The sequence below is a fragment of the Poecilia reticulata genome, linkage group LG3 (assembly GCF_000633615.1).
Source record: "Poecilia reticulata strain Guanapo linkage group LG3, Guppy_female_1.0+MT, whole genome shotgun sequence".
NCBI lineage: Eukaryota > Metazoa > Chordata > Actinopteri > Cyprinodontiformes > Poeciliidae > Poecilia > Poecilia reticulata.
The window spans coordinates 34487565-34508222 of record NC_024333.1 but is presented as its reverse complement, the minus strand read 5'-3'; the positions used below and the strand labels follow the sequence as shown (position 1 = coordinate 34508222).

General features: G+C 37.8%; 1 protein-coding gene across 1 annotated transcript in view; it reads right to left on the bottom strand.

The window, feature by feature from the left end:
- The window catches only part of prmt3 (protein arginine methyltransferase 3), a 62482-nt gene that overhangs the window by 41307 nt on the left and 517 nt on the right, over window positions 1–20658 (bottom strand). Inside the window, exons 3-10 of the mRNA XM_008405948.2 lie at window positions 18837–18919; window positions 18705–18754; window positions 18487–18592; window positions 18107–18260; window positions 15328–15469; window positions 13278–13343; window positions 10998–11119; window positions 7423–7522 (exon numbers count right to left, since the gene is read on the bottom strand). Coding sequence (XP_008404170.1) covers window positions 7423–7522; window positions 10998–11119; window positions 13278–13343; window positions 15328–15469; window positions 18107–18260; window positions 18487–18592; window positions 18705–18754; window positions 18837–18919 — 823 coding nt within the window. The remainder of the gene's footprint in view (window positions 1–7422; window positions 7523–10997; window positions 11120–13277; window positions 13344–15327; window positions 15470–18106; window positions 18261–18486; window positions 18593–18704; window positions 18755–18836; window positions 18920–20658) is intronic.

The following is a 20658-nucleotide window of genomic DNA, read 5'->3' as shown; positions in this document are numbered from 1 at the left end:
AACAACATGGTCGTGTTGCTCCACATGCTACTGCCAGCATTTAAGCTAACATTAGCATATTGGCTAATTTTAGCTTATGCATCAATTCTAACATAATGAATGGTACAACTACAGTTTATTAAACATGCTTCTGCCTCTCCACAGGTTATTGACTACGTTGCAGCTTTCTTTAGCATTAATGCTAATTTTTAACATCATAGCGCTGCGTCAAAGCCGACGGGCACACTTTGGCATGCCCCTTTAAAATTTCTGCAGGAATTTTCTAGTTTTAAGTGTAATACAGCAAAAATTATTTTGTCGCTATTGCTGCTTTTCTGAACACCCGCTTTAAAGGATGCAGAGCCTAAATTCGGACAAAGCTATTTTATGTTAGACTCCCCCTAGTGGTCTGGAGCACTTCCGTTTTCAGCACTTTTTGTTTGCATCTCTCTTTTTGTTTGCTGCATTAGCTTTTTGTTTGCGTCTCTTTGTTTGCTGCATTAGCTTTTTGTTTGCGTCTCTTTGTTTGCTGCTTTATCCCATAAACAAACTTATTCACAAGCGATTTTAGTTGAGTTTCTTATTTAATGGAAACACAGCAATTGCCAAATAGTGTTTTTTCAACATTTATAATGGAAACATAACCAACTCTTTGGGAGAGAAGACTCATTCCACTATTATAATCAATTTAAATGTAATATTACTTAAATCCATCAGTACACTGATCGTTTTTGTAAAAATACTTCCTGAAATCAATAAACTATCTGAATGGCTAAACAACACAGACAAACGATTACTGTGGGCCAATAGCTCCCTTGGCAGAAGGCAGCGTAGCCACTGTGCATTTCCATAAAAGCGCCTAATGAAAACCTAATGACAATGGGCCGAAACAGCTTATACACATTAACATTAGCATATAAAACGCATTCCCACGGGGGAGCTGGCATTTACATACACATTTTAAGTATACAAAAATAAACACAAAATTGCAAACACTTTTATTTTTCTGCTTTTCTTTTGCAACGATGTGTCTTTTATTGCTCATTTAAGAACGGGTATCTGCACCGTGAAGAAGAACTTTAAAACTCTTTTAGTTATTCAAAGAAAAATGAACAAAAATGTCATCAATCTTTAGGAAAAAGTGTCTGAAAAAAAATCAGAGTCAGCACTTTTCACTTTCACTGCCTCCCCGCTCTCCTTTTGCGTTCAGCTCTCATCTTCCTCAATTACAGCAGATCATCATCACGTCCGGTCCCAGGAGGGGCCGATCAAAACAAAAGCAGCTGAATAAAACGCATGAGTGTGTTTGTGTGTGAGTGGACGTGCCTGTGTGGGAGCAGCACACGACTGGATGGGGGAGACGGGATTGTTTCACGCTTCACTGAATACTGATGGAAGCAGCTCCGTCTCTGTGCTCCTCTTCCATTGCAACATATGTGATCAGATTGTTAATTAGCACAAAAATCAAAGCAAAAGCAGGAAAACGATGGTGTAAGGTTAAATCATGAATTATAAGTTTGTAGACAAAAATGTCCAAAAAACACTGTGAGAAAGAAAGTTATTAAATGCTAATTTAGGAAAAAAAACTAGCTTTGCTCTAGTTTTGCCAGCATTCTTAAGATTAGATTACGAGTTCACAAAGTTGTTGTGAGTGTCTGATATGGATTATGGACCAGTAGAGAAGATTGCCTTGAATGATCCTTTCAAGGCAGTTGTGTTTTACCACCAACTGGAAGCGGATAACGTCTAAAATAATCCTTGTTGCCTCTAATCTCAGTTGTGTCTCATCCATCATATCACTGATAAAAGTCCAACTTTACCAATGATATGTTGGGTCAACTATCAAACATCTTCCTCTGTACAGTCTCTTCTGAAGTGTGACTTGACTGACAGAAGAGCTACAAGAGACCCGAGCAAAAATTAACAATTAAAGTTTTGTACTGCAAAAAAATATCAGTAAAAGTTTAGAGTCTTGAGGTTGGAAGTATGCCAATAAATCCTAATTAGGCAGACTTGTGACTCAGTAACCGTGTGTGTGTGTGTTTGTGTGAGTGTCTGAGTGTGAGTGACAGTCCACCAGTCTGAAGGACAAGATGACTGATGAATGCCTTTTCTTTGACAGTTTAAGGCTCCTGTTGCATAACGTGACTAAAGGTGAAGAGTTTCCATTAATTGGACTTCACAGAATTACCAAACAGATATTCAGATCAGAAATACTTTGTTTTGAATCATAACTAACATAACCTGAAGGATGATCTAAACTAGTGACAGAAAGTTTCTTCCTCCTGATTGTTTTCATGGTTTAATGAAACGGGGAAAAAAACATTACTAAAGCTAAAGACTATTTTAGCTCATGGTGAGTAAATAAAGACCAAAATAACCTTACAGTGAACAATATGTTCACAAACTTAACTTTAGTTTTTTTAAGATGTGAACTTTGAACTGCCGTTTTACTGATACAAATAAACTTGATTGATTGAATTACTAGACCTTTAAAAAAAATAGTAAAACTTGGGCCAAACCTTATGTTGTTAACATACTAAAACTTTTGTAAGTGAATAAATATTCAACAAAAAGTAATTATGTCCAGTATGTAGTTGACTCTCAGAAATTTGCAGTTCAGCGTTTATAACTAATATTATATATTTTTTAATTAAGCTAAAAAATTACAAGTCTATAAAATAGACTTCAATTAAACTGCAATAATGTTGCATTCAACAACAACAAACAAAATCACAAAATCTTATGAACTCTACATGACTGAATGAATGTGGGGAAAAATGAAAAAAAATATTAAAAATGTTGCAATATATTTGAAAAAAAATCAAACTTATTTCTGGTTTTCATTAGACTACGTAATTTCCCTTTAATCAGAAATAGTTTAGTGACTAGGTTTGTCACAATAACGATAAATTGTCCCAGAAGTTATTGGGATAAACGATATTTTTGTTTTGAGACCATTTTCAAGTAATATAACAGTAATAATAGCATAATAATGCTAATTTATTGAGCTCAAAGATCACTATAGTTCAATAAACTTAAAATTTTAATGAATTTTTAACACTGCAACTGGAAAACATTTTAAATATCCAAAGTAAATAACAAAACAGAAACAACAAGTAACGTGAATTAAGTTTCTAAATAAAACTGAGGCTAGTTAATGCACCAGTCTGAAGACATATTATACAATTGGCAGAGAAAAAAGCATCCAAGAAGAAATTATTAACTTTGTTTCAATTCATCATGCAATTAATTGATTTATTGCTTATTGTGACAAGCCTATTAGTGACTCCAATGTTATACAAGAAAAGTTTGGAAAGTAGTTTCCTCCTTCATAAATCTATGTCATTTATCAGCCATCATCTGTGATTGATCTTGGAGCGACAGTCTTAATTTGGCCTTTGGGTAACTCCGCTTCCCTCCTTCCCGACAGCGCTATCCCGCGCTCTCTTATCTTCTCTGAACTGTTTGCTTTTTTGGCGTGGAGAGAAAGAGAGCAGATCAATGTTGTGAGTTATGAAATGACAGAGACGCAGCTGAAGGCACTCTCTCCACAAGACAGAGCCTCATTTTCCCCTTTCTCCTCCACCACCTCCACAAACACATCACATTCGTCAAGTATCTGGTCTAACAGCCCTGTAACAATCGTCTGTCTGTCGTTTTCTCTGCATCTTTAATTATTAATTACAAGTAAATTTCAAAATAAAACTTGATACCGATATCTGAGGTTGAGTATCGACCGATATAGAAAAACCTGTGCTAAATTGACTTAAAACATTTCTATTTTTAAAATAAAGACATAAATATACTGAATTACATATGTATTTGATAACTCTGCACCAGTGCAGCACACTTAAATACACCAATAGCTTCACAAGCTTCGTCAAACATGTAAAAACAACTTTAATTTGCTCAAACAGCGCAATTTAAAATAAATCGCGAGTCTTAAGATGACCAAAACAAAAATTGACTACCTTGGTCAAACATGTAAAAATAAACTACAACGTCGCTCAGAGCACAAAGCATAGACAGAGTGAATAAATCTGCCCTTATGAGCCTCACATATCATCACCGACAGACTAAAAAATGTTCAATATCAGGACCAATATAGATCGGATCGTTGCTTCTCTAGTGTAAAGTGTTAAAACACTTGTGAAATTAAAGTTTCATTCAAATAGTAGTTTTTCTTTGGTTTGATGAGATTCTTTATTCAACTAAGTAACTGATTGCTAATCAGGACAGATATAAATATTGTGATTTTACAGTTATTTATACCTAACCAAAACTGCAATGTGGCTAAAAAGCAGCAACTTTAGAAAAAACTGATCATTTTAAAATCTCATTAAGGGAAATGGTGCGACGTTTTGAGAAATGTGGTTATTTCTTACATTAGAGTTAATGAGAAGATCAGTCACTTCTCAGAAAACACTGGATCGTTTTATATTAACTCTGTAACGGGGATTTATGTTGAACACACAAACATGAGAACCATTTTGTTTGTTTTTTTATTATGTACTAAATATGAAACAGATTATACAAGCATTTATCCCCCTGAATATTACATTTATTTACAAAGTGAAAGAAATCCGATGCTATTTATACAGTCAGCAAAACATGTTTAAAAATGAAAGCGCCAGAAGAATTTGGTTGGATGGATTATAGCATTAGGATTAAATTAAATACACCTTTAGTAGTTTTTATCCCCATTAGAATCACTAATCCATTAATTTACAAGTTCTCCAAAAAGTCCATCTTTCAAAGCTCTGCTGATTTTATTATTATACGTCTTCCATTTTCAAGCCGAAGAACGTGATGGACTTATTTGTTGTTCTGCTCATATTTTCAAATAAATGATGGCGTCTGCTGTGAGAATAAATCAATGACTCCCTAGATAGAGCAAGCATGAATGTGCAGATCTATTAATTGAACAAAGTTCTAATTTATTACAGTTTGGTGACGCAATAAATCAAACAGTCTTCTCTAAAAGTTTCTTCTATATTTGGCTATGCTAACAAATGTAGATTACAGACAATGCCTGACCATATAAAGTAAGTATGAAACATAAGGAAATCATATTTTTGGGCCCTTCCACAAAGCAAATATGATATCTTAAAACATAACTGTGAACATAAAGAGCATTTTAAGAGCAGTCCTTAAAACAGGAAGCACTTCCATATATGGGAACTGGTAATGAATCCTTAATTGTTCCATCTTAAAGGCTACCGAGTGTCTATGGATGTTGGATTATACTAAATTTTGCGAAGCTTTATACTTCTATTTGGATCTCCACTGATTCTAAAAACAGCCCAAGAGCTTAAAAAAAACACTTAGCCTGGTTTGTCAATAAGTTCATGATTTTTGATGTCTGGAAAATGATCCGTTTCAAAAACCTCCAGAACCCCCCCAACCTGTCACCTAGCAACCCCAGCCTGTCACCTAGCAACCCCAGCCCGTTACCTAGCAACCCAAGCTGAGCTCTACTAAAATCTCATTATCTAAGAACAAATTTTGTCGAAAAATGGAATGAACATATTTTGTACAGCCCACAGACTTATCCTAGCCTGTTCAAGGAAGCATAATTGGTCACATTCAAAGACACTCAAAGTTAATAGAAGTCAAAGAAACTCAAAACGTCTATATTTTTTTCATTATCTAAACTGCACTTGCTATTCCTACATTTTGCAAACTGAGGATTTTGGAAAGTTTTGTAAAGTGCAATTTTGATAAACATCTACAAACACGGTTCGTTTGATTGATCTGATGCTTCAACAATGGATAAAAACAAACAATTACAAGACAAACAGTAGAGAAATCCCATCCACAGTGACCCTCCGTTAATAAGACATGACCTGAAGTCATCAAAGTTATATACACTCTAAAGAAACTGGTCAGAACGACTTCTCCTAAGACTGCCGTCATTTTTCCTGCTCATGCTGACAGATCAGAGAGCAGCTTTTTAAGTCTGAGCCATTCTGAGAAATGTCTGCCATTGCCGCCTTGATGAGAAGTGACTGGGGAATTCTTAGATTTATTAGCACTCAGTGAGCCAGTGTCATCAGAGATTACGCCCCCTATCCTTCACTGCTCCACTGGCATGTCAGCCTCCGAATTTCAATTTCCTCCACGAGAGGATGGGAAGGCTCTGGCTGGCGACCTGTGCTTGTGACCCTGGGGTATCACAATGAATAGACGGGGAGGGGAAGGAGGGACAGATACGGGACGCTCATGAATTAGGGATGAATTCAGTGGTGCATTCAACTTTGGCTTTGGCTGTATCGCCACGGAGCATCTCGCAGATAAATGGCAATCAAAGGAATGGAAGACTGGCCTTCCTGATTATTTATTCAGAGGAAGAGCTAATGGACAAACTTAGCTCCTGTTCTTATGACGCCACATTCAAGGCGTGTCACTTTCGCAGGCCTGTGGGGTGACAGAATTAGTGCTTGGCATTGACTTTTAAAGCTAACGAATGTTTAAACACAGCTAAATATACACTTTGATTTAAAGTTTTTACCCGTTTACATATTTATACTTTAGTTTGGACAATAAATCAATAAATATTGTGATAGACGCATGATATATATTGACAGATAGTGGATCTGATAGAATATTCACTGAACTCATTCTGGGGGATGTAGTCAGAGGAAAGGCTTTGGCTACTCAACCTCTCAACAGCTTAGCAAGGTTGGTGGAATTGACTAACTCACTCACTCTTTGGTTACCTAGCAACAAGCAGCTGTGTAACTTTTGGTTACCTAGCAACAACTTGCTAAGCAACTTGAAAAGCAGCAGTTTGAGTTTTTTTCTACTGTGCCTCACCGTGCTTAAAAATAAAAAACAAGCATGGAATGAAAACTGTGGATAAAACAGGAAAAGAATAGACATAAGTGTCATTTTCCAGAATATTGAAGGTAATTAAAGATAAGAATCTTTCCATTTCTATTGATTCAATTCAGATTTTTAAGGTAGTTATTTGATCCAGAAACAATTTTTGATTCAAACAATTTTCTATTCGGAAACGATTTCCAATCCGAACCCAAATTTTCTATCCTAGAAATTCAGTTTAAATTCTATAACAGAAAAGACAGTGAACAAATAGAAAATGCATTTGAAACAATTGTATAAGGTTTTGGCATAAAAATTCTGTAACTTAAATTACCAATATTATGTTAGCTTAGGTCTTTTCTTACCAAAAAAAAACAAAAATCAATTATTCAAAATGCACATGGTGGGGGAGTGTACGCAGAATGCAATATGCAGTCGACCTGCAAATAAAAGCTGCAAAGACGTACAAATTCGACAAATTTTATAATTGGTTTTTGAGCATATTGGATCGATTCAGAATTCAAATTCAGAGGACTAGGAATTATCAATTTTAAATGTAGCAGACTTAAACAGAGTGTAAAAGTGGAAGTTATGTTGTGCAAATAAAACTGTACTGACCATCCATTCTGAGATGATGATGTCAACCTTCTCCACAGGAAGCTTGATGTCCTCTATGCGACCTTTAATCAGAGTGATGATGTTCTCCAGCTTATTGGACCTGCAAGGAGACGCGCTGAAAAGTAAGAAACTGCACAAACACTAAAAATGTTTGGGTATTATACCAAACTGTTATCTGAACGTTTATTCCAAGTTGCTTCTATCTCAATGTGTTAAACAACTAAAAACGTCACAGGAAGTAAAACTGTCCTAAACTAAAGTAACTGGTGAAACTTAAAATCAGAGTTTTGCCATTCTTAAAAATTTTTTTTCCTTTAGCAGCCTCTTTGATATGTTTAGTTTTAGTAAATTTCCTCTCTCAAACATCTCAACATGAAACTTATCCCATAATTAGGAGAAACACTTTTTTCACATCACACAAGTCATGTGAACAACCGGATGTTACTACTGGTGGAAACGACGAAGAAGACAACAGGAAGTGGTAGGCGGATGAATTTTTAAATGACTTATCGCTTTAACAAACTTATTCAGGTGTGATTTAAATTGTATTTCTTATTTAATGGAAACACAGCAGTAGTGAAATTGTGTTAGTTTTTTTCTACATTAGCGGAATATCAAAGTTTTGCGCACATTTGGAATGGAAATGCAGCTGGAGTGACAGCAAATTAAATACAATGGAAGCAGTCTAAACAATGAGTAAATATGATAAAAGTTTTCTATGTTTCTTTTCTTTTTTTTTATTTATAAAACTTTTAATTGATCGTCTGTCAGCATCTTTACTCCTCGGCACCCAAGTCTCCTCAGACTTAAACAGAGACGTGAAAAGGACAAAACTGTAAGTATGAGCCAGCAATATGTCTGGTTCAGGTACGAACTGTAGGATCACCGCTGCCGTTGAAATGATCCCTCCTTTCTGAGCGGCCCGTTTGGGTATCAATCTCTGTGAATATTCCATTATCGTGACAGCTAATGTTACAGAGGACAGAACAATTACTCACAGAGGCCCAGGGAGCATTTCTGCAGCAACGATCCTTATCTTAAACTGTCTCTCCCATCTTGGCTGCTCCTCTAGTGCTCCTATCACCTCCTCCCAGAATCCAACACTCGCCCCTGCACCCATAACCCCCCGCGCATCCTGTCCCGCCTCCTCCACCTTTCACATGAAGGAATCACTGTAATCTCATTATTGGGGTAATTTAGAGGACAATGTCAGGACTCTGGGGACAGAGTCGGTATCTCGGTGTATTTGTTGGGGGTGTGAGAGCAATGTTCACAAATAATTGCTTTCTAGTGCAAAATGTTCACCATGTCATACAATTTGTTTTCATTACGGCTTACATGACGAAGCAAAGGGATTAATACTTCAACGCAAAGTTTTAACTTAATCTTTTTTCAGATTGTGTTACTGCCTGATGAAATGCAGAACAGGATCCTCAGATTAAAGCTGCTAATTTGCAGAAATGCATTTTAAAGACCATCTTCAGTCTACATTAACCAAAATAAATAGAATTTAATGTATCAAAAAACTATATCCTGTTGCATTCATCACCTCCGTTGAAACTCTGTTCCATTCAAAATTCTTGGGAGATATTTTTTTTATCCTTTACAGGCGATTACAATTCTCTGAACAGGTTGAGATAGATCTGTGGGCGATAGAAAACCTCTTCATGAAACTATCATATTAAAAAAACAGTCTTTACTCAGAGGCTTCTTCAAATTTGTTGTAGCACAGACCTCTACAGGAGATCTTTCCTGTACACAGCCATCACCATCTGCAAAAACTCCGAAGAATTTTTAATGAATATGAGTTAGAACAACATTTTATTTCCATTTGAGATCAATAAAGTAAATTTAAATTTTATTGAAATTAAAACCCATCAACACTTTACAGTAGCTTCAGACACTTTTGGTTGTTCTTCAACCCAGAATAAAGATGAACTTTCAGACATTTCCATTTTAAATTTGTTTTTAAATCATTAATTTCCTTTTTCAAGGGAGACCTGAACTGTTTTAGTTCTGCCTATTTTAAACTTTTACTAATATAAAGGTGCTTTTTATAAATAAATTGGATTGAAATTTGAATTCCTGTCTTTTTTTTTTTTTTTTTACAGGATTTAAGCATTACCCATTAGAAGAGTGACTGAGAAAAAGAGAACACATCAAGCTTTTCATTTAAACTCTGCTGACAGAGCAGAGACAGGAGATGGATGCTCCTGCCCAGCCAATAGGCACAACTTTAATTAGAATCCTCATATTAACATTGAGAGGAAGTACACACACTCTCACACACACGCGCGAAACGAAATATCTGCTTTAAAGTTATGCACCAAGTCATCACTTGATATTAAATGGTGTCTCTTTGTCACTATGTCTATATGTGAACAAAAGTGTGAAAAAGATCCGAGCGAGCGAGAATTAAGGGCATCTTTCTTCACTGCTGGGGAACCTGCTACATAACCCGCACACTGACACACACTTCAACAGCAAGTCAGTGGTCTGTAAAATTAAAACATCCTTTCCCTTCAGCAAACCCTGTTGTTTTGCTTATACGTCGCTCTCTTACATAACGGTAATAACAGCAGTCATAATGGCCTCTAATTCAAAAATGCATTTCAGTAGCAGGGGAGTGATGGCGACTGCAGGTAGTCATAGTAAAAGCAGAAGCTCCAGTGGAGGTAAATGGACTCCAATGGTGAAAACCAGCAGCTGGAAAACTGGAAACACACTGAACCAGAAATCAGACAGAGAACTAATTCATAAACGGCAATAAAATGCGGCTTTGGTGTGTTCTGTACGTTTGTGTGGATGTGGCTGCTGCGTTCGGACTGCAGCAGAAAAGCCAAGGGACAAACAAGACGAACTGCAGGTGTAAATTATGTACATTATGGCGATGCCATTGACAGCAGCTCTATTGAAGTCAGCCAGCTGCAGCAAATAAAAGGTAGATGGAGGTCACACTAAGCTCTACTTACTCCTGCTGTTGGTGGCTGTATGCTGAAGAAGAAAACGTCCAACTTTAATTCAATAATATAAGCATGAAACTAGTAGTTTCATTGACATCAGAGATGCAGTAACTTTTACAAAAATATGTTTTTTACATATTTATTCAAACTGTCATCATGTGACGGCAATAAAAAAAGAAAAATCAGGTGCCTCCATATCTAATGCCACTACTGTAGCCTGCAAACATACACTGCTCCTGGTCAAAAACATCCAATCAGAGCCAGGGGGAGGGTCTTTGCGCCGTCAATCAACCTCCTGTATGCTGCTAAATGCAGTAATGGTGGAAAAAAGCTAAAAGTTACAGGAAAACTGCTAGCTATGCTAACTAGCTCTAGCTTAGCACAAGAGTGATTGGCAGCGCTAAAACGCTCCTGCTGTCTCTGATTGGTTGATTCTAACTAAGTGGTGTATTTCTACAGTTATCTGTCTTATATTATACTGTCATGACATAATAATAATTTTAACAAATATGTAAAAAAAAACATTTTTTTTAGTAAAGGTACATACTGCAACTTTAAACTAAAAGTTTCATTCACTTTTAGTCTAGTTACATTTAATGCTGTTCGTCTCACCTGACTATGTCCATTGCCTGATAGATGATCTCTGATTGGTCCACTGCAATCACCTTTTTGGCCCCAGCTTTGGCGGCAAACATGGACAGTATGCCGGTCCCACAACCCACATCAAGCACCACCTGCAGAACAACAGCAGGCGGTGATTACAGGTGGAGGCTTCATGCTGAGCCCCAATATTTATTTCTATCAGTATCTGCAGGAAATGATGAGATCTAGTCATGCGGTGCATTTCGTAATAACCTTCATACCTAATGACATCTATAACCCGAGAAATGCTTCTGGGCTTTTTGATGATCTGATCACTAAACTAACTAAAAACAATATTCCTAAAAAAAAAAAAAGTTAACTTCTGTTAAAATGTAAGATTCCTTCATTATAAAACACCACAGTGAAATCCATCCTTCTTTCCTTGCTAAACTAAAATAAATGATTTACTGATCACTGATCAAGTTAGTCAGAGGAAAAAATCCTCTGACTAACTTGACCAAAAAAAACATATCTGGTCGATTAATTGGTTCATCTCCACTTCTGTCCTAGAATACAAAACAATTCAGACACAATATTATTGTTTACATTTTTTTTACCGTAGCCATGTCCTTTTTATTTTGGCACTAACTAAACTAAAATTAATTAAACAATAACTGAAACTGAGAAAACAATTTCATTAACTGAAATAAATAAAAACGGGGAAATATTATAGCTAATTGGATCAATTATAAAACTAAAACATGCTGAAATAATAGCAATAATATCCTTCGCTTTTGTGTTTATGAATCTATTTATTAGCCTTTTGAACTGATTTCTTTTTCAGCTGTCGGAAAATTAAGGTAGTCAGTACTCCTCCTCACAACATTTACGCTAGCCAACAAAACTGGGGAGAAAACACCAGATTATTGAACAATAACTGAACACATTTTTTGAAAAAAGCATCTTCTCTTGAGTTGATGTTTACATAATCGCAATACTCCGACCGTTCTGAATTCTGCACCAAAAAATGTATCAATATATGAAAAAACTAAAACTACAACTTTTAAAAATATAAGTAAAACTAAATATTTAACTAACAGTAAATAGAGCTGCACAATAAATCAATAACAATACATATTGCAATAAATATATAATGAGTATCAATAGATAATACACCTGATAGAATATTCAATATGTAGAAAATTAATTAAACCAAACAGCATTCTGGGGGATGTAGGCAGAGAAAAAACTTTAGCCGCTCAAGTTCCCACAGCTCCCCCCACTCACTCTTTGGTAACCTAGCAACTCACCCATTCTATGGTTACCTAGCAACCACTTGTTGAGTAACTTGGGCAGCAGTTTAAAGTTCAATAAATGCTTAAAAATATTATTTTTTTTAAAACAACAGCTTGTGCGTAAACTGTGGACAAAACATGAAAGCTCACATCAGCAGTTTGACAGCATTTCAGATATTTAAAAGAAAAAACTAATAGAATGATCAACATTTATATTTGCATCAGCCTCGATACTTCCTAGTAAAATCCAGGACACACACTCTGAAAAGTAATTAAAACTAACTGAATTAGACAAACAAAAGGTCACAAAGACATAAAGCTAAACTATAATGACAAGCCCAATCTATAATAAGCTTGGTTAGCACAACAATTAATTGTTTAAAGTGCAATTCTAACCGGCGCTGGGGAACAGCTACAGTGCATCCATCTGTGTTTGGTTGCGTCTCTATTCAGGGTAACTCAGTGAGTATCCTGCTGTCTTTGTGAGTTCACAGAGTGTCGCAGGAACAATGCTGACACGACACAACTCCTCCTTCCTTTCTCCAATCCTGATGATGCCATTGTGCTCTCCTCGCAGTCTGCTACTGTTAAAAAAGACACTTCCTTCTCTGCTGACTGAGTCAAGCTGACAGGGATAATGCAAGTTCCCATCAACACAAGCAACCTCTGTCCTCTACAGCCTCATCTGAACCAGCAACTTCCCATATAATGAAACGCTACGTCTTCCTGGAGCAAAAAGCTGCGAAAGAGAGCCGCATGGAGGGGGTCTGGTGTTCAGGGGGGCGTTATGGGTTTGGTAGTGGATTACACGTCTGTTATCAGGACCGTGCAGTCGACATTTGAGGCGTTAATAGAGAGCTGCACGGCCTCCGAAATCAGACACTGTCTCTTTATTAATGTCCTGTCTGGAAAACGCAAACGGCCGTTTCCTTTAATGGGATTTGCTGTACATTATAGCAGTTAAAGCACGAATGTAAACAAATGAAATCACACATGCTGCGTTGCATTGGCTCACCTTGTCTCTGAACACTTCTGGGTTTTTGTACATGAAGTCGCGGTAGCTCTCTGTCCGCACTTTATCCTGGAAAATGGGAAAAATAAAAGCAGCATTATCAGTTAATAGGCTGAGTTAAAGTTGGTCCATAAATGTGAGAATCAATCTGAAGAATAAATGCAAACGTTTGCAATAGATGGACGACTGATGAAAAAATAAAATCTTACCAAATATTTGTCAAAACTAACTTGTATGTAACTTTTCAGCAAGATAAAGAACCTTGTTTTAAGTCAATAATTCTTTAAAACTGATTAAATTTCCACTGGCAGATTACTTCACTTATAAAATGGGAAAACCATCCGTCAGTTGAATAGGTACTTTTTCGTCCGTAAAGGAATTATTGACTGAAAACAAGCTCCTACGTTTTTCTGAAAAGTTACTTCTAAGTTAGTTTTTCATGATGTCAAGGGTCCAAATATTTTTGCACAATAAATTAGACAAAAATACCTGGCAACAATTTTATACAAGATATATTAAAAAAAAACTAATATTTTCTACAACCTGTTTTCTTATGCAATCTGATATTGACTTCTTTAAAGAAATGTTAAAAGTTTTCATAAAACTGAGGTACAGTGACAAAGATTATTATAATCAATACATTTTATTGTCGGCTTCATGCTCGATTCTCTGAAATCCTTGGTAATTAATTTGCATCTTTTTTCTCAATAAGTTTCTTGCGTCCCTGTTGACTATTTGCAACAAAACGCTTGATGGTTCTGTCATCAGGCCTCAATAACTTTTCATCACGATATAGAAGCTTAGACTTTCCAAGATCGATGCCTCCTTTGGAGAAACTTGTCAGAGTCGGTTAAATCTATTTTTTTTGGGCTCATTTTGCATAAATAAAAGAAGCTGCAAAGCAATAATGAACAAAACGATTTAGGATGTTGGTCTTGGTAGGCCACACCTTTCCTCTTTACACAGGTTCACATCGCCTGCTATCCTTAAAGGGCCAGTACTACTTATTTTCCATCAACGTAGTTCCTTTTTACAGCACGATCAGTTAGCTATATTACCCTTCAGTTGATTTAAAAGTGCTGTATAAAATAAATATGATTTAAAGAAACATTTATTTTATAATTTAATGCCTTGAAATTGGGCCTGTGTCTCTAAAAATCTCCTGCCATTTCTGAAGCTCCGCCTTCAGGAAGTCATCACAACATGGCTCCTTTATTGACCTTTTAACAACGTTTTTCAGAGTTTCACTGAGAAGTAGCTCCTATAATGAGCTCAGCAGATGCTCATCTCCACCAGGTGTTTGCCAATTTCTGCTGGCTAGTCGGAAGGAGCCAAATGTGGGAAGTGCTTTTTGGAGCCAAATGGTTGCCATGGAGATTAAAGAATGAAGGAAACCCTCCAGGTATGTTGTTGATGAGGAAATAACATCATAACAAGATGTAAAGCTCAAAATACTACCCCTTTAAATGTACTAAGCATCAAGTTTATCCAAATATGTCTAATAACGATGATATGGTCAAAACAATTAGTTGCCTAATTATTGAAATCAAGCGACGGTTCCAGGAGAAACTTGCTTTTAATCTGAAGAGAACCTCTCTAACACACGGACTGCCTGGTGACGCTGTTTGACCAGGATGACCCGGTGAAACCAGCGTCATCGTGTTCCTGGCCCCTCCTCGGGCTCTGATGAAGTTTTCACACTGACGCACACGCAACGCAAAAACTTTACAGCGGTTAGCACCAATCAGGAGGAGGAGCATGTCCAAGAACTGCAGTCAGTCGGAAAACACGCACACACCCACCTGAGCGTGTGCTGACACTTTCAGGTTTCAGCGCTTTAAGGCGTGTGAAAATTAATTTCCATGTTATGTACGGACCGCAGTGTCTCACATGAGCACCCCCCACTTATTGCTGATTTGTCACTTTTCAGAAGATGTCGTGTCCTCATTATGAATTTCTGATGGTTTTCATTTACATGCTACATTGAGATCTTTCAACCAAGTTACGAACCGACGAGTCCAGCCTCACAACAACTTATGTGTGGGACTCAGACCTTCAGCATTTCCTCGTGGATGCTATAATGGCCGTAAGAGCTGAAGTAGGCCTCGTCCTCATCCTCCCGCAGCTCAGCGACGGCGCCCAGGTTGCCAGCCTGGCCGGGTTCTGAGCTGAGCACCAAACCCTGAGCCAGGAGCCTAAAACAAAGGGAGACAAACCTGCAATTAACTTCTAGTACTGGGACAAAAGCAGTGACCAGAAAGGAGGACGTGCAGACAGGACAAAGCAGTAAATGAAGGAGATGGGAGGCATTCATCTTTCTAACTCTCTTCCACTCCCTCTGTAATTTTCCCTTTCCTCTTCCTCCCTTCAGCTTCCCTGCTGCAGTGGAATTTTCCCCTTCTTTTTTTTTATCTTTCCTCTTCCCTTCAAACTTCTTCCACAGGGAACTCAGATTAAAGTTTGTGCAGAGACCACTGTGTCCCCCTGGTGGCCTGAAAAGGGAAATGCAGGAAGTTGACGCTACACTTACAGAATACATTCTTAAAGGTGATCTATTACAATTCCTTAGGTCTGTATCTCTATGCAAAACATGTTCATTACATTCATTGCAAAATCATTCTTAGATAATGAAACTTTAGTTTGTTTTGAGTTCTTTTCAGAATGAGTTGCACTGCTCAAACACAATCTTATAAAGTATTTTTAGTCCACTTTCTAGTGCAAATATTTTAGTACAGACATGTCCAAAGTCCGGCCCGGGGGCCAAATGCGGCCTCTGTCATAAAATTAATAACGTCTGGCCCGCACGTAGAATTAATACATTGGGCAGCAGTACTGTTACCTGCATAGGGCGTAGCTTACACACTAAATGCTGTTCCTCATTTACCCACTAGAGGGTAGCAGCTCGTGTGACTCGGACCCTTTGCAGCTGGAGCTCATTGAGCTGCAGTGTGACGCAGAGACCCACGGTCAGCACCAGCAGCTTTCTCTCGCGAACTTTTACGACAGCTGGATAAGGACAGGTTTGGAGAGATTCGAGCATTTGGTAAGAAAATGCTAAGCTTGTTTGGGTCAACGTTAGGGTTGCCACCTGTCAGAAATCAAAATAAGGAACGCGTCATCCTAGACGCGCTGCGCTTCGACTAGGATGTAGGATGGGAGTGGGGCCTGCGGCAGACGGGCACAATACCATATATCGCAACACCGTGAGTGAAACAATGACTGGGGTAGCCTACCAAATAAAGTACTCGGGGACCATTTCTTTGTTATTTCACATACACATTTGTAGAATACGGAGCAAATCGGGTCCCGTTTCCGTTCAATACGGGACGCTACATTTAACAGTCAAATACGGGACGGTTCCGTATTTTACAGGACGGGTTGCAACCCTAGTCGACGTATTTGTGTGACAAGACATTCTCGGTTGTGAACTTAAATAATGGACTCTCACTTACGAGACATCTTGCACATCAATACCACTGCCTTTGAGCCAGACCTGGCTTACGGTATGTGCTGCAGTATCACATTAATGCAGACGAGTCATTTGTCATTTACAATAAATCTCTGAATAAATTCTGTTTTTGTTTTTTAAGATCAAAAGAAGTCATAAATTCAGACAAGTTTTCAGTTTTCACTCCAGAATAATAAACTTTTAAAAATCTAATCAACATTTACTAATATGTCATATTTCAAATGAGCCCTGCACGTGTTGATATGACTATTACTTGCTCATTTTTCTGTTATTTTATTTTAAAATTCTGTAAATATTGTTAGAAAAAAGTTAAAGTGTTAAAAAAGTGAAGTTAAGTGATTATTCAATTGCATATGACATGCATGTTTCAAATGAACCAAAAGACTTGCTTAAGATCGCTGAAATTAAAATAAAAAAGCAAATGTAAAACAGAATGGCTTGCTGAAATTTGTTTAAATATATTGCTGTTCTATGTAAAAAACGTCCGCCAAGGTCGGCCCCCTACATTTTTAACACTCCAAATCTGGCCCCCTTTGCAAAAAGTATGGACACCCTATCTTAGTACATTCGAAAAAGGACAAACTAACTTATAATTAACTTTTCAACAACACATAGGAGTTTGTTAAAGGTCAATAATTCCTCAATATTGATGAAAAAGTACCACTTCCACTCTCAGATTATTCCACTTATAAAAATAAATTTTTTCCATAAGTGAAATAATCTACCAGTGAAGACTAGTGCTTCTTTCATCAATATTAAGGAATTATTGACTTAAAACAAGCGTCTATATCTTACTGAAAAGTTAATTCTAAGTTAGTTTAGCCTTATTTCGAGTAAGCTAATATATTTGTTTACTTTGTAAGATTTTGTTTAAGCATCGTGTCACTTTAAATCCGGCTGGCCACTCAATGTTTACACTCGCATGTTAAAATGGCTGCAAACAGATTAGCGTTTATGCAACTGTACATCTCTGAAAAGCAGAAGTGGAGTCTCCTGCAAAACCAACAAGAATGCAGCAAGTGATTTCTTGATGGTAAGTCAGCGACAAAACATTTGTCTTTTCCAGCAGCCCTTATTCAGCAGTAAGGTCAGCTCACCAAACATGACAGAGCTCAGTTTGGGTTGTTAGGTGACAAGATGGGCTTTGATGAGGTTGCTAGGTAACGGGCTGCGCCTGAAATGGTTAATTTTCCAGACACTAAAAAACATACACTTACTGCCAAAAACCAGATGCGTGTTTTAAGTGTTTGTACCATTTTTAGAAGCAGTAGAAACCCAAATGGAAGCACAAAATATGTTCCCTTTAAAAAAATAAAACATTTAAAAAAGATCAGAAAAGGGGAAAGAGATCTAAATCACAAACTTTAGTTTGTGCACATCCTCCATGAGTCTGGCCATTGTCTCTTCTGAACGCTGAACTCGTTCTTCGGCTGTCAGGGCTCTGCGGAGCACCTCACCATGGGAATCGCCTCTGGATAACAAGCACGTGTCCTCGACGCCACACTGCTCCTCCAGGTCTGACAAAAACACAGGCATGAGCGCAACACAGTTAAAACCAGATGGTGACGTTTGTTTTGTTTGTATTTTAATCACGTCAGCTCCAATTCAAAATCTAAAGCACCAGAAATAATCTGCACCATCTTATTAGGAAAGCACAGTGCAATGCATAGCAAACTCATGCCTTCTAGACAACAAAAAGAAAGTATGTGGCAGTGATTTAGACGGCGGGTTTAGATGCAGTACCTGTCTGCAGCAGTGGGTCGTCCTGAAGGACCGGTTTTAGGAAGTCCTCACTGTCCCAGGGTAAGAAACCCTCTGACAGCTCCATCAGGTAGGATGCAGAACATTTCTAAGCATGCAGATAAATGAATACTTCTGTGTATTATATGAACATACAACTCAAAACCTGTTGTTAAAATAAATATGTAAATGCTGCCACAAAAATGACAGACAGAACTTACTGTTGTGCGAATGAAATTGATCATTTTTATGTAACCGTAGTCATCTAAACCTAAAGAGAAACAGAGCATGAATGACCCCAGCAGAACAAAGCAACAACTGGTCCTGGACACGGTTTAATTTTGTTTACTTACTGTATTTTCTTATGAGGTCTACAAGGTTGATCTGGTGTTCAGCTCTGCAGTGCAGAAGGGTTGCAAAAACAGAGTCCAACAACCTAAACACAAGTGAAACGCAATAAAGTTTGTTTTATTTAGGAAGACTCAAACAAGCTTTAAAAGTTAAAATTAAAAACAGCTTCTCTTATGAAGAATGTACAACATCTTAGTCTATAAACCTTTTAAAACAACGGAAACAATTTCTGCATTCTGATTATTGAAATTTAAAAGTGCTGTGTTGTTCTATCACCCCCGTTTCATACCGGACCACTTACAGCACCGTGTTAACGCTATAAAATGAACGCTCTCTATCGAGGTATCACCCCTGGAGGGATTTCTTTATTTAAATGGGTTCATTTTCCAGAGGGATACAAAGTGAGGGCATCGAGATTTTAGCTACCAGTAGCAGGAGAACGGAGCTGCGCCAAGAAGCTAACAGAAGCTACAAACACTGAATAGAAGAAGAGCTGCCATCGATACAGTTGCAGCCAAGCATGATTTAATGTTACACAAKACAGTTTTACCAAGTTGCTCAAAGTCTAAACTGGCATTGTTGTGCATTTAAGGTGTAAAGTTTACTTTCGACCAAACGCCCCCCAAAGGCATCCCAGCGCCCCCCTTTTGTAAAAATGTCCGCCAGCGCCCCCTGCCGTCCTCTGAACGCCCCCTGGGGGGCGGTACCGCCCACGTTGAGAACCGCTAGTTTAGACTATAAATGCATTAAAACCACATTGCATTGTCTTTAGTTTTCTCTGTTCTTTACTGGAGACTGGTATTAAAGGCGCCATTTCAACTAAAGATTTACAATGAGCTTCCTAACCAAGGTGTCCATAACTCTTCAACACGCCGTCAGCTCCCGGTGAGAAAGACGCATTTAGTTCAGTGTCCATGAGATGATATTCAGAAAGGGTTTTTTTATTGATTGATTTTAGTTGCCTCTGCGATCAACTCTTTGCGTAAAGTCTGTCATGTCTCCATGTGCTCCAGTCAAAGGTGTTAATTATAACCTGTCAAATGACAGAGGGGCTTAAAAAAGTAACCAAATATTCAGTTTGGTTATTATATATATATATATATATATATATATATACTAGATAGATATATAGATGTGTGCACACACATTTTAAATTTTGCCCCCCCAGAGGTAGTCCTGGCCTCCCCTTGGCCCCCCCAACTTTAAAAGTCTAGCTCCACCACTGTCCATAAGGTCGATCCAAAAACCGTTTGAAGCTTTGAGAAGGCTATTTGTCTCTCCAATAGTCCCACGATTCAGATCTGTTGGTCACTCACAGAAATAGCAGCAATGAGAGAAAGATGGTGTGCGTTAAGGTCTGAAATTTTTCAGAAAAGTCTGAAAATGAATGGTTGAGTGCCTGAGGTTACCCTGTCACTTGATTTCACTCTGAAGCGCCTTGACAGAAAACAGTCAGTCCTAGAGAAATGTCGAAAACATTTTACGGGAGCAGGCATGCCTATCAATGTCATGGCCAACTTTCATACCGATAGAGCATTTTTTTTGTAGGCATGAGGGCGATTTCAAAATTATTTCGGGTTAAAAAATCCACTCCGTTCCTCACTCTAAAAAGCGGCAGTTGGTGTCAGTTACACTCCGCGTTTCGGCAGTTGGAAATTTCGCTCGTTTCTCGCTTTTTACGTCGCCGTCGTAACTCCGATCCCCCCAAAAAAAAATATATGCCGGGAATGAGCCGCACGTTTTGATACCACTTTTGTGGGTGGGCACGCAGCGGTACGAGCCGCATTAAAGGTAACGGGAGAAAAATATACTATATTTATAATA